The 26463-nt window shown below is 44.0% G+C and overlaps 1 protein-coding gene across 1 annotated transcript; it reads left to right on the forward strand.

The window, feature by feature from the left end:
• The first annotated feature begins 798 nt into the window (after positions 1 to 798).
• On the forward strand, positions 799 to 25963 carry LOC131194545 (lymphocyte antigen 6E-like). The gene is made up of 3 exons (XM_058175652.1): positions 799 to 983; positions 23086 to 23205; positions 25226 to 25963. Exons 1-3 carry the CDS (start codon positions 932 to 934, stop codon positions 25432 to 25434), a joined length of 381 nt encoding a protein of 126 aa, XP_058031635.1. The 5' UTR covers positions 799 to 931; the 3' UTR covers positions 25435 to 25963.
• The last annotated feature ends 500 nt before the right edge of the window (positions 25964 to 26463 follow it).

The raw sequence follows: 26463 nt of genomic DNA on the forward strand, positions 1-26463 counted from the left end.
TAGTAAATAAACATATATATATATATATATATATTTTAAAAAAGACAATAGGACAGGAACAGTAGGCACGTTTGTGTGCTTATGCATGCCCCTTATGGTCCTCTTAGGAATGGGGTGAGGTCAATAGTAGAAAGTTTTTGGATAAAACTTTTGGGATTATGGGAAGAGACCACAGAGTCAGGTAAAGTATTCCAAGCACTGATGATTCTGTTACAGAAGTCATATTTTCTGCAATCTAGATTAAAGCTATTGACATTAAGTTTAAATCTATTAGTTGTTCTAGTATTATTGCAATTAAAGCTGAAGTAGTCTTTAACAGAAAGGACATTACAATAGATGATTCTGTGAGTTAAGCTTAGGTCTTGTCGAAGGTGATGGAGTTCCAAATTTTCTAAGCCTAGGATTTCAAGTCTGGTGGGATAAGGTATTTTGTTGTTTTCAGAGGAATGGAGAACTCTTCTTGTAAAATATTTCTGGACACGTTCGATTGTATTGACGTCAGAGATATGGTGAGGGTTCCAAACAGGTGAGCTGTATTCTAGAATTGGTCTAGCAAATGTTTTATATGCTCTGGTTAGTAGTGTGCTGTTTTTGGAAATCCTTCTCTAACCTGTAGGAAGCCCTATAGAGCCGGTGGCTGGGTGGAGAGGCGGCATTTCCCCAAGCCCGCTCGCCCAGCCCCACGCGAGAAACGAAAGCGCGGCCGCAGCCAGGCGGGACCGGAGGAAGGGGAAGGATCCAGCTGTGCAACGCCCAGCCCGGGTTGGATTCGCCCTAGCGCCGCACGTGGCCGCCTGCCCGCAGCCCCCTCCCCAGCCCAGCCATTCCCCCACCCCACCCAGACGTCGGCAGCCCAGATACCGAGCCGCATCTCTCGCGCTCTCTCCGGAAAGCAGCCGCCGCCGCCGCAGCATCGCAAACGCCAGCCGGGATGAAGGCGCCTTTGGCCATCCTCTTGGCCGCCTGCCTCTGCGTGGACGGCGGTGAGGCTTCTCATCCCCTGCCCTGCTTCCCCTTCGGCTCGACCCCCTTCCCCTGCCTTTCCTGCCTCCCCCCATCCCCCCCATCGCCCCCCTCCCCCGTTCGCGTCTTGCGGGATCTGGAGGGATCTGGAGCGCCCGCGCGCGCGCGCCTCGGGGCTGCGGAGCTCAGCGGCGGCGGTCGGATCCAGGAGTTTCCCAAAGGAATCGCGCGCGGTGGAGGGAGGGGGAAGACGGCGGCGGGGGTGTGTGGGGGAGGACGACTTGCATTTTCCTCCCTTCCTCCCTTGTTTGTTTATTTATTTTCCCTGCCTGCCTGCCTCCTTTATTTATTTTTCCTCCCCTTCCCTCGTTTACGTATTTTTCCTTCCTTCCTTTTTTCTTCCCTCCATTGTTTATTTTTTCTTTCCTTGCTCCCTCCCTCCTTCCCTCCCTCATTTACTTATTTTTCCTTCCTTCCTTCCTCCCTCCCTTCCTCCCCATGCTCTATTTCTGCTGTATTTCCTTCCTTCCTTCTTTCCTCCCTCCATTGTTTATTTTTTTCTTTCCTTGCTCCCTCCCTCCTTCCCTCCCTCCTCATTTACTTATTTTTCCTTCCTTCCCTCCCTCCCTCCTTCCTTCCTTCCTTCCTCGTTTATTTACTTCCCCCCTCGTTTATTATTTTTCCTTCCTTCCTTCCTTCCCTCCCTCCCTCCCCATGCTCTATTCCTTCCTGCTGTCTTTCCTTCCTTCCTTCTTTCCTCCCTCCATTGTTTATTTTTTCTTTCCTTGCTCCCTCCCTCCTTCTCTTCCCGTTTACTTACTTTTCCTTCCTTCCTTCCTTCCTTCCTTCCTTCCTTCCTTCCTTCCTTCCTTCCTTCCTTCCTTCCTTCCTTTTTCCGTCCTTCCTTCCTCGTGCTCTATTCCTTCATCTCCTCCTTCATTCCTCAAGCTCTCCTGCCTTCTTTCCTCCCTCCCTCCCTCTTTCCTAGTGCTCTATTCCTCCCTCCCTCCCTCTTCTTCCTTCCTTCCTTCCTACCTACCACCTACCTACCTCATTTACTTATTTTTCCTTCCTCCCTCCCTTCCATTTTTTTCTCTCCTTTCTTCATTTGTTCCTTTTTCTCCTCCCTCTCTCCCTTTTCCTTTCCTCCAGCAAAGCTTCATGGCCTTCTAAACTCTGCTTTAGTGTATTGGGCAGGGCTGAGCTTCAGGTTGCTTAATTGCTGCCTGGAGAAGGGGGAGGGGGGAGTCCACTGCCCCTCCTGGGTTACCAGGAAGAGAAATGCTTTCTGCACATGGTCAGGGGCAGACCCTCTTCTGGATCGGACCCCACTGGCACCAGGTTCCCTTAGCGGGTGGTCCTGGACAGGGGACTGTTCTGTTGCCTTCCTTATTACTCAAAGCCAACCTGCAGAAGGGCTCCTGAGGGGGGAGGGGGGGAGAACCCAGGTGGGATTGCTGTTATGGAAGGCAGGGGAGCAGATTCCCATTGTCAGGGTCCCCAGTCTGCAGAGCTTCTCTGATGGGATGGAGAGGGGATATGTCTCTATGCAGGGGGATCTGCCCACGAGGTTGGTTTTTCATTATTGCAAATTCCCTTCTGTTTACCTTTATAAAAAATGTGCCTTAAGTTGATTTCTTATTGTTTGTGGACCACTTCCGTAGACTGGAAGAAGAGAACAGAATAGAATAAAATGGTCAGAAGGGACCGAGGAGGTTTTCTAGCCCAACCCCCCTGCTTGCGCAGGAGACTTAGTCTAGACCAGGGGTCTCCAACCTTGGTCCCTTTAAGACTTGTGGACTTCAACTCCCAGAGTTCCCAGAATTGAGGGACTCTGGGAGTTGAAGTCCACAAGTCTTAAAGGGACCAAAGTTGGAGACCCCTGGTCTAGACCATTCCAGACAAATGGCTGTCCAGTCTCTTTTTGAAAACCAACCGTGATGGAGCATTCACAATTTCTGAAGTCAAGCTTTCCCACTGGTTAATTGTCCTCACTGTCAGGAAATTTCTCCTCAGTTCTAGGTTGCTTCTCTCATCCATTGTTTCTTGTCTTGCCTCCTGGTGCTTTGGAAAATAGTTTAACTTTAACCCCCTTGTCTTTGTAGGAGCCCTTCAACTATTGGAAGACTGTTATCATGTCTTCCCTAGTACTTCTTTTCTCTAGACTAGACACACCCAGTTCTTGTAACCGTTCTTTATATGTTTTTTTTAATTTGAATTTATATCCCGCCCTTCTCCGAAGACTCAGGGTGGCTTACACAGTGTTAAGCAATAGTCTTCATCCATTTGTATATTATATACAAAGTCAACTTATTGCCCCCAACAATCTGGGTCCTCATTTTACCTACCTTATAAAGGATGGAAGGCTGAGTCAACCTTGGGCCTGGTGGGACTTGAACCTGCAGTAATTGCAAGCAGCTGTGTTAATAACAGACAGACTTAGTCTGCTGAGCCACCAGAGGCTCTATCCTCCGGCGCTGTAAGCCTCTTGGTTGCTCTTCTCTGCACTCTTTCCAGAGTCTCAACATCTTTTTTATATTCTGGTGGCCAGAACTGGATGCAGGATTCCAAGTGTGGCCTTACCAAGGCATTATAAAGTGGTATTAACACTTCACGTGATCTTGATTCTATCCCTCTGTTGATGCAGCCTAGGATTGTGTTGGCTTTTTGTGGCTGGCTAATATTTAAGCGATTGTCCACCAGGACTCCCAAGATCCTTCTCACAATTACTGACATTAAGCCAAGTTTCACCTAGTCCAAGAGTCAGCAACCTGTGGCTCTGGAGCCGCATGTGGCCCTTTCATCCCTCTGCTGCGGCTCCCTGTCACTGGTCCGTGCCATAATTTTGAGAGGAGCTTCCGGTTGGGAGTGGGGAGGAAGCATGGTATGTCAGGAGGAGACTCTATGGTTTTCCTGTCGGCTCCGCCATTTATAGGGCTTTTGGTTAGGACAGGTAGAGGAAAAAGGACACCACACTAGGGGGAGACTCTATGGTGGGGGAACCGGACTTCTGGTCCGCTCCAGAATTGAATGGGGGGGAGGGCTTCTGGTTAAGAGCTTTGTGGCTCTTTGAGGGTTTAAGGTTACCGACCCCTGACCTAGTTTGTACCTATAAAGTTGATTTTTCTTACCTGAGTGTAAAAACCTTACTTTTATCTAGGTTGAATTTCATTTCGTTGGATAGCACCCATTGTTCAAGTCGGTCAAGATCTTTTTGTATCTTGAACTTGACTTCCAGGGTGTTGGCTATTTCTGCCAGCTTAATGCCGCCTGCAAATTTCATGATTTCCTCTTCTCTTCCGTCATCTAGATCTTTTACGAAGGCATTGAAAAATATTCGATCCCAAAAAAAAGAACTTTGGGGTTCTCCATTGCTTACTTCCCTCCGTGTAGATGTAGTTCCGTTGAGGACTACAGGTTGAGTATGATTTATCAGCCGGTTACAAACTCCTCTGGGGGTAGTGCTATGTAGCCCACATTTTTCTAGCTTGCCAAGAAGTAGGTTGTGGTCTGCTTTATCAAAGGCCTCTCTCTTTAAGAACAGCTTCATTAATTTAATGCACCATAATAGAATAGAATAGAATAGAATTTTTTATTGGCCATTGAATGCACCAGAAGAGAAGAGAAAAGAAGAGAAGAGAAGAGAAGAGAAGAGAAGAGAAGAGAAGAGAAGAGAAGAGAAGAGAAGAGAATTTTTTAGAATAGAATAGAATAGAATAGAATAGAATTCTTTATTGGCCAAGTGTGATTGGACACACAAGGAATTTGTCTTGGTGCATATGCTCTCAGTGTACATAAAAGAAAAGATACCTTCATCAAGGTACAACATTTACAATACAAATGATGGTCAATATATCAATATAAATCATAAGGATTGCCAGCAACAAAGTTACAGTCATACAGTCATAAGTGGGAAAGAGATTGGTGATGGGAAGGATGAGAAGATTAATAGTAGTGCAGATTTAGTAAATAGTTTGACAGTGTTGAGGGAATTATTTGTTTAGCAGAGTGATGGCCTTCGGGAAAAAACTGTTCTTGTGTGTAGTTGTTCTGGTGTGCAGTGCTCTATAGCGTCGTTTTGAGGGTAGGAGTTGAAACAGTTTATGTCCAGGATGCGAGGGATCTGTAAATATTTTCACGGCCCTCTTCTTGATTTGTGCAGTATACAGGTCCTCAATGGAAGGCAGGTTGGTAGCAATTATTTTTTCTGCAGTTCTAATTATCCTCTGAAGTCTGTGTTTTTCTTGTTGGGTTGCAGAACCGAACCAGACAGTTACAGAGGTGGAAATGACAGATTCAATAATTCCTTTGTAGAACTGAATCAGCAGCTCCTTGGGCAGTTTGAGCTTACTGAGTTGGCGCAGAAAGAACATTCTTTGTTGTCCTTTTTTAATGATGTTTTTGATGTTAGCTGTCCATTTTAGATCTTGCGATATGATAGAACCTAGAAATTTAAAGGTTTCTACTGTTGATATTGTGTTGTCTAGTATTGTGAGAGGTGGAAGTATGGAAGGGTTTCTCCTAAAGTCTACCACCATTTCTACGGTTTTGAGCGTGTTCAGTTCCAGATTGTTTTGGTTGCACCACAAGGCTAGTCGTTCGACCTCTCGTCTATATGCGGATTCGTCATTGTCTCAAATGAGACCAATCATTTTATTTTATGAGACATATCATTTTATGTCTAGGATGTGAGGGGTCTATAAATATTTTCACGGCCCTCTTCTTGACTCGTACAGTATACAGTTCCTCAATGGAAGGCAGGTTGATAGGAATAAGAAGCCATTGTCGGTCTTCTTATTTATTATTTTTATTTTCCCTTTCGTTCTTAAGACATCAGCTGGTTTCATTTGTAAGACCGCTGTGGCCTCTTTTCCTATCGCCCTCTGGCATTTTAAAATCCACTTTCAGAGCCACAGAGTCTTTTTTTTTTCTTTGTTCATCTCACTTTTATCATATAATTCAGGAAATTTATTTTAGAAAAAAAACAAACCCAGATCCACAAACTTTCTTGTTTGGGTTCTTCCCCTCACCTCCGCCCTGGTGCCCTTCAGATGTTTCCACTGGGGAATTTACAAGTTGGAAAGCCCCACATCTGGAGAAAATTACATTGGAGGTGGATCAGCCTGGAATACCCCCAATCAGCTGTTCCCAGAGGTGAATTTTAGCAACAGGTTCCTTAGTTGTGAGCTCTGTGCCTTGGTGTTTTTCTTCTTCTTTTTTTTCTGTCTCTGAAAACCTCCGAAACAGCTTCAGAAAAAAAAGCCTCCGAAGCTCTGTTTGGAGGCTTTTTTTCTGAAGCTCTGTTTGGAGGCCTTTTTTCCTGAAGCTTCTTTTCTGATACTTTTTTCAGCCTCTGAAACCTCCCTTTGAGAAGCTGGGTGAGGCTACATTCGGACTATAAGATGCACCCAGATTTTTGCCTTCTTTTTTGGCGGGGGGGGAAAAAGGTGCATTTTATACTCCGGTATGTCCTAAAGGTCCTGTCCTGTCCTTAGAATTTGGGGGGGGGGAAATGTAAATTCTTCATCCCATCACCTCCAGCCTTCTGTGGGAGCTGTGTCTTTTCTTGAAGGCCTTTTGTTTATGAATAGATTGGCTTGGATTTCTTAATGGGCACAAAATATCCATTTCTAAAGACTTCAGGCATCTGCTGGAGGCTGTTTCCTATAGCAGGAAGACTGGTGGCTGGGGTGTGCTTTCTGCCTTTAAGAGCATGTTTCTCCATTTCTCCTTTGGGGAAATATAACATTCTTTCTCTTTTAATATACCCCAAAATATTTAATTGTCTGGGTTTGGGTGGAGGGGCTTCCCGCAATACTATAAGATAAAAAAAACAACAAAATAAAATAGTAGGAAAGATAGGGGAGGGAAAATTGTGTGGAAAAAGAATAGAATTTTAGAATAGAATAGAATTTTTTATTGGCCAAGTGTGATTGGACACACAAGGAATTTGTCTTGGTGCATATGCTCTCAGTGTACATAAAAGAAAAGATACTTTCATCAAGGTACAACATTTACAACACAATTGATGGTCAATATATCAATATAAATCATAAGGATTGCCAGCAACAAGTTATAGTCATACAGTCATAAGTGGAAAGAGATTGGTGATGGGAACTATGAAACGATTAATAGTAGTGCAGATTCAGTAAATAGTCTGACAGTGTTGAGGGAATTATTTGTTTAGCAGAGTGATGGCGTTCGGGAAAAAACTGTTCTTGTGTCTAGTTGTTCTGGTGTGCAGTGCTCTGTAGCGTCGTTTTGAGGGTAGGAGTTGAAACAGTTTATTATTTTGATTTCTTTTTTCTAACCAATCATATAATCGAAAATAAATTCTTAAATCTTTTAAGTGAAACAGTTTGCCTTCAGAAGTTGTGGGTGCTTCAACACTGGAGGCTGTTAAGAAGAGAAACTGGACAAAGGTCTCCGGACCTTTAAACGCGAGCTCAAGACTTTCTTTTTTCACCAAGCGGGGCTGGCCTGATTGATTTTAATATGGGGGGGTTTTAGCAGGTTTTTTTTAACAGGGTTTTAGTTTTTGAAAATTTTTTAGCTAATATTTTAAGTATACAGCAGTCGAATTAGATTTTTAAACTTGTTGTAGTATTTTAATTTGTTTTGGATTTTTTGTTGTTTTATTTGCTGTACACCGCCTTGAGTCTTCGGAGAAGGGTGGTATAAAAATATGAATAAATAATAATAATAATAACAACAACAACAACAACAACTGTTTGTCTAAAATGGTGTTAAGTCTCCTGCTTGAGCAGGGGGTTGGACTAGACGACCTCCAAGTTCTCTTCCAACTCCCGTTATTCTCTATTCAACCTCAGATCCTTGTGCTCCCGAAGTGTGTTTGTCTGTGTTGATCGGTTTCCCAACCTTGGTCCTTTGAGACATTTTGACAAAGCAGTGCTTCTCAACGACACAAATATGGGGTGTTTTCTTAGCTAGGGAGACGCCTCGTGCTTCCTTTAATCCTGATTTCCTGTTGTTTTTTTCCCCTTTGTGTTGTGTGGATGTGAGTGAGATGGAATCTGGCCTGCATGAAGAGGAATATAAACGTTGTCAGATTTAATTTATTACTCGGGATGCAAAAAAATAAATAAAATGACATTGGCTGTTGGAAGTGCCGAATTTTCCGGCACCAGTTTTTTTTTTAATTTGCATTTATATCCCGCCCTTCTCCAAAGACTCAGGGTGGCTTACACTATGTCAAGCAATAGTCTTCATCCATTTGTATATTATATACAAAGTCAACTTATTGCCCCCAAACATCTGGGTCCTCATTTTACCTACCTTATAAAGGATGGAAGGCTGAGTCAACCTTGGGCCTGGTGGGACTTGAACCTGCAGTAATTGCAAGCAGCTGCTGTTAATAACAGACTGCATTAGCCTGTTGAGCGACCAGAGACCCAGTTTTAAAAAAGGAAGACACTTCCTGATTGTGTGGTTGGGTGGAGAGACCCATATTTCATAGAACCTTACAATCCTAAGGCTGGAGGGGACCTTGGAGGTCTTCTAGTCCAACCCCCTACTCAAGGCAGGAGACCTTAGACCAGGGGTCTCCAACCTTGGCAACTTTAAGCCTGGAGGACTTCAACTCCCAGAAATCTGGGAGTTGAAGTCCTCCACGCTTAAAGTTGCCAAGGTTGGAGACCCCTGCCTTAGACCATCTTAGACAAATGGCTGTCCAAGCTTTTCTTGAAACGCTCCAGCGATGGCACGCCCATAACTCCTATCGGCCGAGTGTTTATTGTGTGAATTTAAGATTTTCTCTCCTGAAAAGTGAGTGGGTACTGTAGAAATTCCAACCTTGAGAGCCGATAGTATTCACCATTTCTGGTCAATCGTATGGACGGAGCTTCTAAATCTCACCTAGAACCTCTCAAGTAGAATAAACCAGAGTGGGAAGGGACCTTGGAGGTCATCTAGTCCACACACCCACCCACCCACCCCGCTTGATCAGGAGAGTCCACATATCATTTCAGACGGTTCTTCATTGTCTGGAGTGGCTTCCAGCAGAAATTTGGGGAATGGGTGCGGGGTGGGGGGGAGGGGAAGAAAGCCTAGGAAAATTGCACTATGCCAGGGGAAATTTGCTTCTGTGGGATCAATTCCAGGTGGAGGATTTTAAAAAAAAACCAATAAAAGAGAATATTTGTAGCTGAGGGTTGAACGGTGAGGTCCTTGGTGTTCTCTGAACTTGGTAAGTTTCTTGCAGATGCTTCGTTACCAAACTAGATAACATCATCAGTACTAGAAGGGAGTGGGGTTGAGGAGGAGGAGGAGATTATTTGTGATTCCTGATGTTCTCTGAGCTTGGTTGTTTGCTTTTCAGACATTTTATTACCAAACTAGGTAGCATCATCAGTCCTAGAAGTGAGGGAGTGAGGTTTGTGGAGAGGAGGAGGAGGAGGTAGTCCTGCCTTCAGGTGCTTTGCAAATAGGTTGAAAGGGAGGGAGGGAGGGAGGAGGAGAACTGTGGGGTCCTTGGTGTTCTCTGAGCTTGGCTGTTTGCCTTTAGACATTTCATTACCTAACTAGGTAGCACCATCAGTGCTAGAAGTGAGTGAGTGAGGTTTGTGTAGAAAAGGAGGAGGAGGAGGAGGAGGAGGAGGAGGAGAAGAAGAAGAAGAAGAAGAAGAAGAAGAAGAAGAAGAAGAAGAAGAAGAAGAAGAAGAAGAAGAAGAAGAAGAAGAAGAAGAAGTAGTGGAGGAGGGGGAGATTATGTGGGGTTCTGATGCTCTCTGAGCTTGGTTGTTTGCCTTTAGACATTTCATTACCTAACTAGGTAGCACCATCAGTGCTTCTAAGGAGCGTGGTTTGCTTTCAGTTTATATTCCAGCGCAGCGGTGGGGAACTAGGGCCCCTTTATGACTTGTGAACTCCCAGAATTCCTGAGCCGGCATCGCTAGCTCAGGGATTCTGGGAATCGAAGCCCACAAGTCAAAAAAAGGCCCACCATTCCCCACCGCTGCTCTCCTGCCTTGCCCTGCCAGTGTTGGTGGGAGAGATTGTGGGCTGTTTACTGTTAGCTTGTTTGGCAGTTCCTTGTTTGAAGGGAATTTTTTGTTTCTTTTTTCCCACCGAAGGGTGAATGAAGCCTTGTTCTGAGATGTTTGAGGCAATCGGACGGCTTTTTCTGCTTCTTGCCAATTCTGCTGAGCCATTTTAGGAGAGTCTCCTCTCAGTCCGTTGAGATAAAAAAGAAAGGTTAAAGGGCAGCACGGAGCCAACGGCGTTATTCCAGCAATGTGCTGGTTTGATAAGAGCGATAAAGGAAGTTTAAACAGTGCAGCCGGGAAAGGGCTGCCTAGCTGACCTGCTTCCATGCAAAAAACTGGTTAGTCTTAATCACTAATGTGATTAATTTAGTAATTAGCTAGTGTTAATTACTAAATCTGCACTACTGTTAATCTTCTCATCGTTCCCATCATCAATCTCTTTCCAGTTATGACTGTATGACTGTAACTTTGTTGCTGGCAATCCTTATGATTTATATTGATATTGATTGTTCCTGATTGCTTATTTGTACCCTATGATTGTCATTTAAGTGTTGTATCATTAAGTGTTAAATTGTACCCTATGACCATCATTTGTGTTGTAAATGTTGTACCTTGATGAAGGTATCTTTTCTTTTGTGTACACTGAGAGCATATGCACCAAAGACAAATTCTTGTGTGTCCAATCACACTTGGCAAATAAAGAATTCTATTCTATTCTATTCTATTCTATTCTATTCTATTCTATTCTATTCTATTCTATTCTATTCTATTCTGTTTCTTTTATGTACACTGAGAGCATATGCACCAAAGACAAATTCCTTGTGTGTCCAATCACACTTGGCCAATAAATTCTATTCTATTCCATTCCATTCCATTCCATTCCATTCCATTCTATTCCTGTATGCTATTATGTACGCTGAGAGCATATGCACCAAGACAAATTCCTTGTGTGTCCAATCACACTTGTCCAATAAAAAATTCTATTCTATTCTATTCTATTCTATTCTATTCTATTCTATTCTATTCTATTCTATTCTATTCTATTCTATTCTATTCTATTCTATTCTGTCTTGGTTAGTGATTTGTTTTTGTGTGAAATGGGGGAGAGAATAAAGGAGAGAAGCAAATGGAAGAACGAAGGAGGAATTTTCTGACAGTGAGAACGATTAACTTTGCCTCCAGAAGTTGTGTGAGTGGCTCCATCTCTGCAGGGTTTTGTTTGTTTGTTTTTAATTTTTATTTTTTTTAATATAAACATTCCATCTTCCCTTAAACAGTCTGTCGTCTTGAGTACGAATATCTCTGTGCAGTTACCATCAAGATTTACAAAAGCATTCATTACATTGACATTAATGCTCCGATCTTACAACTGTAGTATTGAACATAGTAAACCTATCCATTTTTCCCTCTTAATGTATCTTCTACGAAGAATATAATAATAGTATTAAGCATAATAATCCTAATAGTCATAATAATAACAATCATCATATTGTTTACATCGCTATCTTGACATATTTTCTACTCTTCTTTAATCTCCTCCTTTTATTTCCAGCTTCCATTTTTATTCTCTTAGCCATTGATAAAATAATTCCCATATCATGTCATATTCAGTTCGTTCTTTCTCCTTAATTGCAGGCGTTAATCTGTTCATTTCTGCGCGTTCTAATCTTTTCCTAACAGAGGGTTTTAAGAAGATTGCGGACAACCATTTGTCTGAAATGGTGCAGGGTCTTCTTGCTGGAGCAGGGGGTCGGACTAGAAGACCTCCAAGGTCCCTTCCCAGTCTGTTGTTCTGCTGTGGGCCACGAGACTGCAGACCATGATTAGTCTGCAGATGACTGAGACGGGAAACGAAAGTCTGAGGTTTTCGCAGCTGCGCAACTGCGTGAATAGGTTTTATTTTCCTCCCCTTCTTCTTTATTTAGCAAAAAGAGCAGAAAACATGCAGATTAGCTTTAAACCGCTGAACTTTTCTTAATAGGGTGGAGGAGTCAAAATCTTCCATTCAGTTCCTTAAAAATCTGCATTGTCACCGCAGTCGACTCCTAATCCGCCCAGAATCACCTCATGGAAGAGATGGGCCGCATGAATATTTAATAAAGAAATAAATAAGCCAGCTCCCCCATTCCCAGCATTCCCCTGCCGATATGCTGCCTGAGGAATTCTGGGAGTTGAAGTCCACAGGTCTTAAAAGTTGCCCAAGTTTGAAAATCACAACGACCTTGATTTAATTGAAGCTTGCCATGGAGATATCTGTTCTGACCTAGGCTTCCTGAGTCAGTAAAACACACAAGTAGTCCCAAAAACTTCTTTTATTGCAACAGCTGTGAATTCTGTTCATTCACAGGTGAGTCCCAAATAGTTGTCAAGAGTCCTTCGGGATAATCACCCACTTTTATCTCCCTTGACACGCTGCCAAAGACCTACTTGGCAAAGCCACACGGAGTCCAGAATCAAACAGAGCTTCAGGCTTTAAGCTGAACCGAATGAACAAACGTTGCTTCCTGCAAAAGCCCATGTGCCTTTGCTCCTCTTTTAAGTCTTATGGGAGGGGCCACTCATCTCCAAGCCTTACTTCAAAGTCGTCCCTTTTGTTTTAGCTGTTCTTGCCTTCGGGCAGCTCTGCGCATGGGAACAGGCTCCCCCTGATCCTCTGCCTTGCTGAAGTCCGACTCTGAAGGCTCCGAAGGCAGCATGTACCTCCCAGATGGCCCTTTCTCTGCCTCCGATGCAGAGCCCTCGTCTGAGCCTTCCCCAGACTCCAGGACTGGCCCATGGTCCTCCCCAGGCTTCTCACTGTCCGACTCTGCTGCCAGCTCCGCAGGCTGCTGGCAGACCACAACAACTTCTTCCTTGCTTCTGGCATATCCATCTTGTTTTGGGCTAAATTTGGGTGGCAGGAATTCTGTGGTGAGCGGGAGAGTACGCGTTAATACATTCTGGAAAAGCTCTGTATGGATCTGTCGAGGTATCTTTGCTCTTCCGGTTCATTTTAGGTGTTGCAAGGTCTCCCTCACCTTTTCCAGATATGTTTATGGAGGCCACCTCCAAAACTAAAGAACTGATCTATAAGCTGCGTTGGTCTCCATGCGCAATTGATGTAGGCTCTCAAGGTTGGTGGGTTGAAGAACGTTTGTTGGGTTGAGTGGGGTATGGAGGATTCTTTGGGCTTCTTGGGTCTTTTCTGTTTCTTGGTTGCTCAGTTTTTGAAGGAGCCCCAGTGGTGGTTGGAGATGGACCACCATGAAGGCAGATCTTGGCTGTAGAGCAGGGATCTCCAACCTTGACAACTTTACGTCTTGTGGACTTCAACTCCCAGAATTCCTCAGCCAGCATGCTCAGGAATTCTGGGAGTTCACAAGTCATAAAGGGGCCCTAGTTCCCCACCGCTGCGCTGGAATATAAACTGAAAGCAAACCACGCTCCTTACAAGCACTGATGATGCTACCTAGTTAGGTAATGAAATGCCTGCAAAGCAAAAATCCAAGCTCAGAGAACACCAAGGACCCCATAGTCCTCCACCTCCTCCTCCTCAACCCCACTCCCTTCTAGTACTGATGAGGAATTCTGGGAGTTGAAGTCCACAAGTCGTAAAGTTGCCAAGGTTAGAGACCCCCGCTGTAGAGCATATTTCCCAATCTTGGCAAATTAAAGGAGGATGGGCTTCAATTCCCAGAATTCCTCATCCAGCTGGATGAGGAATTCTGAGAGTTGAAGCCCACCCATTTTCAACTGGTCTTGGTTAGGAAATACCGCTCTACAGCCAAGATGGTGGCCCATCTCCAACCAGCGTTGGGCTCCTCCAAAAAGAGAACAGCCAAGGAACGGAGAAGAGCTAAGAAGTCTGGACAGTGGTCAACAAACATTGCCCTAGAGCAGCGGTTCTCAACCTGTGGGTCACGACCCCGTTGGGGGTCGAATGACGATTTGCCAGGGGTCGCCTAAGACCATCGGAAATATGGGAAGTATACTTGCGAGTCGAAGAATCGCGAATTCGGCTTCAGGCGCGATGAATTAAAAAAGAGAGAAATCTTTGCTCCGAGGTCTCCCTCTCAAGCCAGCTGCAATCGCTCCCAATCTCTAGCCTAATCTGGCTTCAGGCACGATAAACTTAATAGGGGAGGAGTCTCCGCTTTAATGCCTCCGTCCTCAAGGCAATCGCAAGCAGTTCAGATCGCTAGCCAATACGGCTTCAGGCGCCATAAATTCAAAAAAACAGTTTGCCGCTTTTTTCTCCCTTCTGCGGCTGCTGAGGCGTGCTGAGATTGCTGCCTAAAAAAATAATAATTTTACGGTTGGGGTCGCCACATCGATTAAAGGGGTCGCAGCACTATAAAGGTTGAGAACCACTGCCCTAGAGCAAGTGGGCGAACACAAACAGTACATCCAGAATCGAGAACTTCCCCAAATGAGGACATGAAAGTGGGACAGAAACAGGAAACTTAAGTGAGGGTGTTAGAAGAAACGGCCATCTGGTTAGGAGGCCACATCTGGAAAGGTGAGATGGAGGGCAGGGGGAACACCCAGGCGAGTCCTGAGGACCTCAGCTCAGAATAAGCCTTGGAAAGGTCCATGGTTTGCCCACTCCTCCCCAGCCCGAAGATGGGGCCGAAACCCCACAGATCTACCTTCAGTTCCTCAGCTGAGGAGGCTATTCTGTTCGGAAGAATCACATTTGTCAAAACCAACTTTTTATTTCCAAGTTGTAATTTGTGGCTCGTTCCCTTCTTTTTTTTAGAAAAATAATAAAAATAAAAAGCTTGCTAGCATTTCCTAACTACCAAGCCAGAGTCTCAAATCCTCCGTGTGTAAGAGTCCACTCCATAACATGATTAAATCCAGGGGTCTAAGATTGCCTCCATGGACTCTTGATGAAACAGGCGGAGGGAGGAGGGGGATTTTGCGACCTTGGCGGTTGAAACCACGAGAGGGAGAGAGGGTGGAAAGGATCAGTGCCAGGAACACTTAACTCAGGAGAAAAGAATGTGGACTTTGAAGGTCAACCCAAGAAGGTGAGAAGGCGTCTGATTGAGACCTTCAAGAGATTAAAACCTGATTTCTCACTTCACAGCGAGCCAGGGAAAGTGAGCTGTGGGTTGCTTTGTAGAAGTAGCTGAACCACATCTTCCAATCCAGGAAAGAAGTCGAGAAGGGTGCTGGGAGTTATAGTTCAGGGTTATTTGCAAGACCGCCTGTTGGTCAATCTCGAGAAGAAGGTGTCATCCCAAGAAGAAGCTGTTGACCAGGGAGGCCGTAGGAGTTAAGGATGAATACAGGTAGAGATAGTGTCTACTTACGACTGCAGTGGAGCCCAAAATATCTCTTGTTAAGTGAGACATTTGTCAAGTGAACTTTAGCCCATTTTACGACCTTTCTTGCCACCTTTGTTAAGCGAATCACGGCCATTGATTGAATCTGGCTTGTCCCATTGAATTCGCTTGTCGGAAGGTCTGTTGATGCAGCCCAGAACTGTGTTGGCCTTTTTGGCAGCTGCTGCACACGGCTGGCTCATATCTAAATGGTTGTTCACTAGGACTCCAAGATCCCTCTCACAGTTACTACTATTGAGCAATTTACTTGGAGTTCTTTTATAAAGTACCAATTTATAATCCCTTGGTAGGACCACACCTAGAATATTGCATACCAGCAATCCTTTTGGGCTCCATTACGATCACAACGAAGCCCAAAATTTATGCTGCTAAGTGAAAAATTGGTTAAGTGACTTTGCCCCATTTTACGACTCTTCTTGCGGTTGTTAAGTGAAGCACGGCATTTGTTAAAGTTAGCCACACGGTCGTTAAGTGAAACTGGACGTTGCTTGTGACAAAAGGGGATCGCATGACCCCAGGACACTGCAGCCGTCATAAATACGAATCAGTTGCCTAGCCTATGAATTTTGATCAGGTGACCGTGGTCAGGGGTCTGCAAACTTGGCTCTTTTAAGACTTATGGACTTCAATTCCCAGAGTTGGGAACTGAACTCTTGGGAGCTGAAGTCCACAAGTCTTAAAAGAGCCAAGTTTGCAGACCTCTGACCATGGGGATGCGGCAGTGGTCAGTAAGTGTGAAAAACAGTCATAAGTGAAGTTGTTTCAGAACTGTTGTAACTTTGAACGGTCACTAAATGAACTGTTGTAAGTTGAGGACTACCTACCTGTGTAGTTTTGGTCACCACGCTATAAAAAAAAATGTTGAGACTTCAGAAAGAGTGTAGAGAAGAGCAACCAAGATGATTAAGGGGCTGGAGGCTGAAACATACGAAGAACAGTTGCAGGAACTGGGCAGGTATAGTTTGATGAAAAGAAGGACTAGGGGAGACATGATAGCAGTCTTCCAATATTTGAGGGGCTGCCCCAAAGAAGAGGGAGTCAAATTATTTTGCACCAGAAGGCAAGACAAGAAGCAATGGATGGAAACTAACCAAGGAGGGAAACCACCTAGAACCAAGGAGATATTTCCTGACAGTGAGGACAATTAACCAGTGGAACAGCTTGCCACAAGAAGTTGTGGGTGCTCGAAGCCTGGAGGTTTTTAAAAACAGATTGGACAGCCATTTGTCTGAAATGGCATAGGCTCTCCTGCTTGGGGTTGGACTAGAAGACCTCCAAGGTCCCTTCCAACTCTTATTACTCATTTATTCTCCTTGTCTTTATCTGATAAGCATTGGCCCTTGTAGGGACTGGCTTTCCTCGTGTCCTTAGCTTTCTATTTTTTTTCAAAGATTGTCCTTGTCAATAATTCAACAAAACTGGGAAATGGAAAGCTAAAATCCTGAAAGGAAAGCTGGGTGGAAAAGAAAGAGAAACAGACATATTTTTTAAAAAAACTTTATGTATTTTAAGGCTGTCTTTGCAAAAGCCGTTGAAGCAAACCAGCCTAGGAAATCGAAAGCTAAGAACCTGAAAGAAAAGCTGGATGAGAAAAGAAGAGAAACATGCAATTTTTTTATTTTTTTGTTTGTTGGGCATGTCCTTGCAGGTTATTTTAAAAACCAGGCTAGGAAATTGAAAGCTAAAAGCTGAAAGAAGAAAGCAGGAATGAAGGACAGGCCATTTTACAGACTGTCTTTTTGCTGTGTCTTTTTTGTTGTTGTTTTGGAGCGAAGGGCACCGATGGTTTCCTTTGCTAACAAAGGATGCAGTTGGGAACAAACCCAAATATAAGAAAAAAAGAGACTGGGAGCAAAAAAGGAAAGTTGTTTTATTGTTTTATGGAAACTTCCCTGGGCAAAGTTTGCATGCGTGCCTTCTCAGGCTTCATTCCTTTACTTTTTAAACCTATTTTTCAAAATTAAATTGCATTGACTTGACTTTGCAACCATTTGTCCAGAATGGTATATAAGATTTCCCGCTTGAGCAAGGGGGTTGGACTAGAAGACCTCTAAGGCCCCTTCCAATTCTGTAATTCTTTTATTCTGCTATAAGGTAAAGGAAAAGGTTCCCCTTGCACACATGTGCTAGTTGTTCCTGACTCTAGGGGGCGGTGCTCATCTCCGTTTCTTTTTTTTTTGAAAAAGTTTTTTATTTTTTATCGTAGACATACCTTAACTGTACAGTTTCTTATCTAACATACATATTTTCTTTTAGCTTTCATACTAATACAATCTTCATCCTAAACAATTTAAGTACATTCGGGGTTGCTCTTCTATCATTTCATCTCCCTTGTTTTACAACAATCCTTCTCTCTCTCTTTCCTTTCCCTCCCTTCCTCCATCCGGTTTTCTACTTTCTTCTTTCCTCCTCTCCTTCTCTCCTTCCCCTTCCTTTCCCCCACACCTCCCTTTTTCCTCCCTTCTAACCTTCTCTCCTACTCTTGTTTCTCCTCTCTTTCTTCTTCTCCTTTTCCCTTTCTTCTTTCCCTCTCTCTCCTTCCTCTCTCCTAGCCTCTGTCCCTCTCCATTCTTTCTCTCTATTGTTGTATTCATTTTCAGTTTAGTATTTTCCAAAGTGGTATTTGAGCAATCCCGACTTTTACTTTCTTTTCAATTACTTTTTCATTTTACTAAATTCACACTTATCATCATAAATGTACATTTATATAATAACATTTTCTTTCTCCCCCCTTTCCTTTTTTTCATTTACACAGGTGTCTTCTGGGTTTCTATTTCTTTTTTTCTCTCTCTCTCATTTACTCATACCTCATCTAATTTATTTCTCTGTAATCTTTCATTCATTTTTTTTTTCTAACCATACATAAAATCGTCTGTCTCCATGCCGATTCTTCTTTTGGGAAATAGAGTTATATATGCTTCCATCGACAAATTCAGAATTTTGGCTTTTAAAAATAAATCATTAAATACTTGTAACATTACATTGCTTAATACATCTTGCAACATTTTGTATAGTTCTGCTGGTAATCCATCTGGTCCTGGTGTTTTACCATTCTTTTCTTTCTTAATTCCCTCCATCAATTCCATCATCGATATTCTTTCTTTTACCAACTTTTTAATTTAGGAAATATTTTGTATTAGATATATTTCTGAAGGAGAGGGGAATTGAGAGTGTGATTAAGTGTGGAGTGACTAGAGATTATAATTTAGGAATTATTTTAGATTATGATTGTTAGTTTTGATACCCTGCATTTTGTTCTGGGAAGTCGGGTGGGGGTAAGGGGAGGGGGGGGGTTGAGGGTAGAGGATGGAGTGATGGTTAATGTACAGGGATTATTGAAGATGTATAAATATAATTAATGTAGGGTCGGGTCTGCCCAGTTACCATTTTAGAACGGTGGGGAGGGAGAAAAGAGGAGAGAGTAGGAGGTAGGAAAGAGGAGAAGAGGAAGGAAGAGGGGTAGAAGAGGGAAGAAGGTGTAGGGTGGAGGGAGGAGAGGATGTAGATAAGAGAAGGAGAGGAAGGTTTGGAAAGTAAAAGAAGGTAGAAGAGGGAAGAGTGTTAAAAAGGGGGGTGGTGACTGGGCAAGCCCGACTAATTGTATATAACTGTACATAGGATGAATTATTTGATATGATTGTAAAAATAAAACTTTTTTATTAAAAAAAAAAGATATTCTTTCTTTTACCAACTTTTTATATTCTTCTGGAATTTTAGGTATTTTTGCATTTTCTAAGTATTGTTCTATCTTTCCTTCTGCTACCATCCCTTGCAGATATAAACTTTTATAATGGTTCTAAATTATTTTTTTCTTTCCCTCATTTTGATAGCATATCCTTCCATTTTGATCTAATAATTGATTTATCTTTTTTTTTTCTTTTTCCTTTTTCATCTTATATGCCAACCATCATCCTGGCTTGTTTGCCTTTTCAAAAAATTTTCTGCTTTGTTAATTTTATTTTATTTCCCAATTCTTCATTTTCCATTAAGTTTAATTTATGTTTTTGCAGAGCCATCAAATTTTTAACAGTAAGAACAATTAACCAGTGGAACAGCTTGCCACAAGAAGTTGTGGGTGCTCGAAGCCTGGAGGTTTTTAAAAACAGATTGGACAGCCATTTGTCTGAAATGGCATAGGCTCTCCTGCTTGAGGTTGGACTAGAAGACCTCCAAGGTCCCTTCCAACTCTATTACTCAGTTATTCTCCTTGTCTTTATCTGATAAGCATTGGCCCTTGTAGGGACTGGCTTTCCTCGTGTCCTTAGCTTTCTATTGTTTTCAAAGATTGTCCTTGTCAATGATTCAACAAAACTGGGAAATGGAAAGCTAAAAGCCTGAAAGGAAAGCTGGGTGGAAAAGAAAGAGAAACAGACATATTTTTTAAAAAAACTTTATGTATTTTAAGGCTGTCTTTGCAAAAGCCGTTGAAGCAAACCAGCCTAGGAAATCGAAAGCTAAGAACCTGAAAGGAAAGCTGGATGAGAAAGAAACATGCAATTTTTTTTTTGTTCGTTTGTTGGGCATGTCCTTGCAGGTTATTTTAAAAACCAGGCTAGGAAATCGAAAGCTAAAAGCTGAAAGAAGAAAGCAGGAATGAAGGACAGGCAATTTTACAGACTGTCTTTTTGCTGTGTCTTTTTTGTTGTTGTTTTGGAGCGAAGGGCACCGATGGTTTCCTTTGCTAACAAAGGATGCAGTTGGGAACAAATCCAAATATAAGAAAAAAAAGACTGGGAGCAAAAAAGGAAAGTTGTTTTATTGTTTTATGGAAACTTCCCTGGGCAAAGTTTGCATGCGTGCCTTCTCAGGCTTCATTCCTTTCCTTTTTTAACCTATTCTTCAAAATTAAATTGCATTGACTTGACTTTGCAACCATTTGTCCAGAATGGTATATAAGATTTCCCGCTTGAGCAAGGGGGTTGGACTAGAAGACCTCCAAGGCCCCTTCCAACTCTGTAATTCTTTTATTCTGCTATAAGGTAAAGGTAAAGGTTCCCCTTGCACGTATGTGCTAGTCGTTCCCGACTCTACAGGGTGGTGCTCATCTCCGTTTCAAAGCCGAAGAGCCAGTGCTCTCTGAAGGCGTCTCCATGGTCATGTGGCCGGCATGACTCAACGCCAAAGGCACACGGAACGCTGTTCCCTTCCCACCAAAGGTGGTCCCTATTTTTCTACTTGCATTTTTTTACGTGCTTTCGAACTGCTAGGTTGGCAGAAGCTGGGACAAGTAACGGGAGCTCACCCCGTTATGCGGCACTAGGGATTCGAACCGCTGAATTGCCGAACTTTCGATCGACAAGCTCAGTGTCTTAGACACTGAGCCATCGCGTCCCCCCACATTCTGCTATAGTAACTGCTTTAAAAAAGCATAAGTAAAATGACCAGTTCCTAAGTTCCAGTGTCTAAAGATATAAATAAAACTCTTTTATAACAATAAAATGAAAGTTCAACTCTTTTGACAATGTTGAGATAGGATTTTGCCTGGAATATTCAGCTGTTCATCTGGACTAAGTTGAGTTTTTCAAAAAGACTGGACAACCACTTGAGTTACAGTGGCAAAATGAAAATAATGATAATCCAGTGTCCTTGATTCAATATAATTTTTAAAGCTTCAATAATTATAATTAACAGATTAACAGAGTTGGAAGGGACCTTGTAGGTCATCTAGTCTAACCCCCCCCCCCTCCCAAGCAGGAGACCCTACGCCACTTATGACAAATGGCAGTCCAGTCTCTTCTTGAAAGCCTCCAGTGATGAAGCTCCCACAACTTCTGATGGCAACTTCTCTCCCATTGTTTGCTCTCACTGTCAGAAAATTTCTCCTTATTTCCAGGTTGAATCTCTCCTTGATCAATTTCCATCCATGATTCCTTGTCTGGCCATTGGGTGCTTTGGAAAATAGCCTGACCTCCTCTTCTCTGTGGCAGCCCCTCAAATATTGATTAATTATTAAAGCTTCAATGATTAAGTACAATTTTTAGACTGTAGCTTAATAGGCTACCATCTAATTACCTGGCGAAATTATTACCTAATTCCCCAGTTCTGTAAAAGGGAGAATTACAGTAATAATTTTGGATTCTATATCAGAATTTTCTCTTATGAAGGCCTGCGGTGTGAGCCGATAGCCAGCAGGTGGCAATAGGTTCTGCAGTGTGAGATGATGGCCAGCAGGTGGCGATCTCTAGCTTTGCAGGGATGCTGTGTGATTCTCTTCTCTTTCTACCTGCAGGTTTTAAAGTAGTCATTTAAGGATTAATATAACTATTTTGTGGGGATCCTCCCCCAAACTCTCCCTTCACCACCCCAAAAAAGGCAACATCAGAGTTACGGGCATTACTTGCAATGCACTGCTTCCATTGGGTATTTTAAGGGGGTGGGTAGGTGGGAGAGAACAAGGACCATAGAATAATGGAGTTGGAAGGGACCTTGGAGGTCTTCTAGTCCAACCCTCTACTCAAGCAGGAGACCCTGTACCATTTCAGAGAAATGCCTGTCCAGTCTCTTCTTAAAAACCTCCAGTGAAGGAGCACCCACAACTTCTGGTGGCAAGCTGTTCCACTGGTCAATTGCCCTCACTGTTAGGAAGTTTCTCCTTAATTCTTAATTCTCCTTGGTTGGTTTCCATCCATTGTTTCTCATGTTATCTTTTGATGTTTGGAAAATAGTTTGACCCCCTCGTTTTTGTAGGAGCCCCCCCAAATATTGGAGCAGAGCTATCGTGTCTCCCCTGGTCCTTCTCTTCACTAGAGTAGCCATGCCCAGTTCCTGCAACTGTTCTTCGTATGTCTTAGCCTCCAGTCCCCTCATCCTCTTGGTTGCTCTTCTCTGCACCTTTTCTAGAGTCCTGAGTCCTTCGGGAGAAGGGCGGTATAAAAATTAAATTGTTATTATTATTATTAACATCTTTTTTATAGTGTGGTGACCAAAACGGGATGCAGGATTCCAAGTGTGGTTTTACTACAGCTTTGTAAAGCAATACTAATACTTCAGCTGATCTTGATTCTATCTGGCTATTAAATGAGGGGTTGCAAGACGGATGAACGTTGGAATTATGCACCAGAAAACAGGGAATGAATCTGTATTGAAGATTTGTTTTTAACAAATTATCTCGTTTTTGTTATTTTTTTAATAAATAACTCATTTATAATTTGACTGACCCAAAGTCCCCTGGTTGGTTCTCATGTCTGAAATGAAAGCCAGTTGGGTCCTAGAGTAGACAGTGGGTTCTAGTCCCGCCTTAAGCATGAAAACCAGTTGGGCGACTTAGGAGGTGGTGAGTTCTAGTCTCGCCTTAAGCATGAATGCTAGTTGGGTCCTGGACCAATCATCAGGAGACAGTGAGTTCTAGTCCCGCCTTAAGCATGAAAACCAATTGGGCGACTTAGGAGGTGGTGAGTTCTAGTCCCGCCTTAAGCATGAAAACCTATTGGGCGACTTAGGAGAAGGTGAGTTCTAGTCCCGCCTTAAGCATGAAAGCTAGTTGGGTCCTGGACCAATCATCAGGAGACAGTGAGTTCTAGTCCCGCCTTAAACATGAAAACCAGCTGGGTGATTTTGAGCCAATCACCAGGTGACTGTGAGTTCTTATCCTATCTTAGCCATGATAGGAAGGTGGATGACTTTGGGCCAGTCCCTAACCTGGCCCACCTCACAGGGTTGTTGTTGAGAAAATCGCCACCTTGAGTTATTTCTAAATCGAATGAAGGTGGGAGAAAGTAAAAGAAATAAATGAACAGTTTCACTACATATTGTATCTCACCTCTCTGAAATCTTTTTCTCCCCCACAGTTTTCTCACTGGTCTGTTGGTCGTGCGACAATGTCCAATCGAATTGGGACTGCTGGAGGTGGCAAATCTGTTCCGATAACGACAACTATTGCGCCACCACATATACCGGTGCTGGGATTGGTACGTTACTTTGGCATGTTGAAACGGCAGGGGTACCATATCACTTCCTCCAAGGGTTTGCCTGCGAAATCAGGGATCCTAAAGCTTTGGACCACGGCCTACTAGCAGGCCTTGGACTATTCGCAACTGGGCCACCTGAGTTGGGGCTGGTGTGTGTCTGTGTGAGTGCACGCGGTCTGACTTACACAAGTGGTGGGCGCCAGTGCTCGTAACTCTACTCACGCACGCCCATTGCTCGTGCAAATAAAGCTGTGTGTGATGACCCAGGACGAGGCACGAAGGTCACACAGCCAGCTGAGAGTTCAAACTCCCCTTTAATGCTCCAGAATTTCTCCCCAAATGCTCCCACGTTCTTGGCAAGTTCTAGAGCAAAGCACACGCACATAGACACATGCATGGCAGCCTCTGGCTGTGCCCAGTCCAGCAAAGCGAAGGAACAGGGAAAGGAGTCCACAAACCAAGGAATAAACAACGAGTCCACAAAGTAAGGAAGAAGCAAGCCGTCCTGCAAACTCCAAATGTCTGCAATGGCAAACTCTAGCCATTCAGTGTTTGTTCCCGACAAATGCCCTTCCCCACAGCATCTCCTTAAATCTCAGTTCCCAGGTGTGCCTTGCAAAGAGACTCCTCCCGAGTCATTGGGTTGGCCTGCGCTGTTCCCGCCTTCTTTCCACTCTCCGTGCTCGGGGATCAGGAGGGGGCAGTCCTTGCTCATCGCCTGAGCTCCATCACTCTTCATGTCCACTGCTTGCCCGCTCTCGACCATCCTGCCCCCGTTCCTCCCTGCTAACAAGCTGTCCCAATCCTGAGGGACCTTGGGAATGCCTTGGCCTGCTCCTCCCCACATTCCTCCGAAGCCAACAAAGCTGCCCCCTCGATCTCCAGGTCCGGCTCATCATCCTCCTCAAATTCAGGCTTCAACGGCGGCATGACACTGTATGCGGGTGTGTTCTGTCCCCCCTCGCCTCTGCCCAAGCAATGGCTTAATTAGCCGGCAACTATCAGCTCTGGCAGCAAACTAGCGAGCGTCTGCCAAGTGACTCTGTTATCTCCCTTGTTGCCAATGAGTCACCCAGGAACAAACAGTACTTCAGCTCTAGTTAAACAGTTGATTTGCCTGCTACGAAGAGGCATAGCAGCCCTCGCTGGTTTTATATCCTGTGGGGTGTGGTTCCATGACTCAGCACTTCCTAGGCCTGCCCCACCCCTGCTTCTGTTGTTCCTGCCTCTCCTGCCTACGAAACCTAGGGTCCAGCCAGGCCTGATTGCCATCAGCCGGGTCTGGAGGTGTGGCCTGGGGGGGAAAGAGTCAGGGGACGGAGGCCTCATTATCTCCTCCACCTGGCCTGCCTCTGGCTCCTGGAGCTGAGCCAGGGAAGCCGGTGCTCTCGAGTTAAGTCCTGATGGCCCTTCCCCCTCACTTTCCAAGTCACATTCTGGCAGGGGCCCCGGCTCTGGGGGCGCAGACACAACAGGGTGCGCCTACCCCTCACACAAAACCATCCCCTCTTACCCTCCTTCTGCCCCCTCCCCCCCCCCCATGCCAAGCCACCAACCCACCCTGTACTAGATCATACCTGGAACTGAGGGACGTTGTAGTTTCTTTCCAACTCTTTATTTATTTATTTATTTTGCTCTTCTCACTGTAGATGTATGTGTCCCATTGTCACGTAGTCCCCTTTTGCGACCTTCTGACAAGCGAAGCCAATGGGGAAGCCAGATTCCCTCAGCTACTGTGTTAGCCAACTTAAGAACCACAGTGATTGGCTTAACGACGGTGGCAAGGCAGGTCGTAGAATGGGGCGAAACCTATTTAACAGCTGTCTCGCTTAAAACCACGGACTCAGTTGTGGTTTTCTGTTGAGGGCTACCTATGACTTCCCACCGTGAAGGTTTTCTGTTAACCATCTGTTGTTGTATGTGACTCGCAAAAAAGTCCACAAATACCTTCTGCTCATCCATGAACACCTGAAAGTTTGACCTTCTTTCTTATTTTTTTTTTTCCCCTCCTTCCGGACAGGTGGGTATTCCACGCAGTCGATCAGCAAGGGCTGTGTGCCGATTTGCCCCAAAGGCGAGATCAATATTGGCATCGCGGCCGTGTCCGTCAACTGCTGTTCCTCGTTTTTGTGCAATATCAGCGGGGCCAACAGCATCCGAATCAACAACCTGTTGCTGGCCTTGGCTACACTTGTCAGTTTTTTCTATCTCTTTGGATCCAGGCTGTGAGGGAGACACGTCCCTCCGGCTGCATCGAGCGGCCGAATGAGGTCTAGAAATTGTGAAATCATCAGAATGCCATTCGACTGTTCTGCTTTTTTAATCTTGATATTTTACTAAGTTTATGGAAATATTTTTTTGGGGGGTGGGGTGGGGTGGGTTGTGTTTTCTAGCATCGCTTGGGGTTGTCGGGAGGTGGAGGCACAGCTATATAAAAAAGAGAATCTTTGGGCCGTAAGTTCTCCATTGAACTTTTTAAGATGTGTGGACTTCCGGAAGTCCACGCATCTTAACATCAATGAGATCTAGAAACACTTCTCTATGCTGCTGTGGCAAAGTTTGAAATCATTACAGAGGCCTTAAAATGTTTTTGCTTGGGTGAGAAGATATGCAGCTTTGGACGAAGGTCTGTTATGCAAATGCATCTTGTCTGTTACATTCGCTCTGTTAACATTTGAACTCCTGAAAATATATTACATTTTACATGGAGCAGGGCCGTGGGCTTTTTGAATGGAATAAACAATTTGATTCGTAACAACTCCCTCTCTCGTTTCGCCTTCCTTTCCTCGCCATGTCCCGCTACGATTTTTTTCAGGATCCTTTTTTATTATGTAAAAAGGATGTTGAGACTCTAGAAAGAGTGCAGAGAAGAGCAACCAAGATGATTAGGGGACTGGAGGCTAAAACATATGAAGAACGGTTGCAGGAACTGGGTATGTCTAGTTTAATGAAAAGAAGGACTAGGGGAGACATGATAGCAGTGTTCCAGTATCTCAGGGGCTGCCCCAAAGAAGAGGGGCCTCTGGTGGCTCAACAGACTAAGTAGTCTGTTATTAACACAGCTGCTTGCAATTACTGCAAGTTCAAGTCCCACCAGGCCCAAGGTTGACTCAGCCTTCCATCCTTTATAAGGTAGGTAAAATGAGGACCCAGATTGTTGGGGGCAATAAAAAGTTGACTTTGTATATAATATACAAATGGATGAAGACTATTGCTTAACACAGTGTAAGCCGCCCTGAGTCTTCGGAGAAGGCCGGG

This window comes from Ahaetulla prasina, chromosome 3 (assembly GCF_028640845.1).
Source record: "Ahaetulla prasina isolate Xishuangbanna chromosome 3, ASM2864084v1, whole genome shotgun sequence".
In the NCBI taxonomy this organism is placed as follows: Eukaryota; Metazoa; Chordata; class Lepidosauria; order Squamata; family Colubridae; genus Ahaetulla; species Ahaetulla prasina.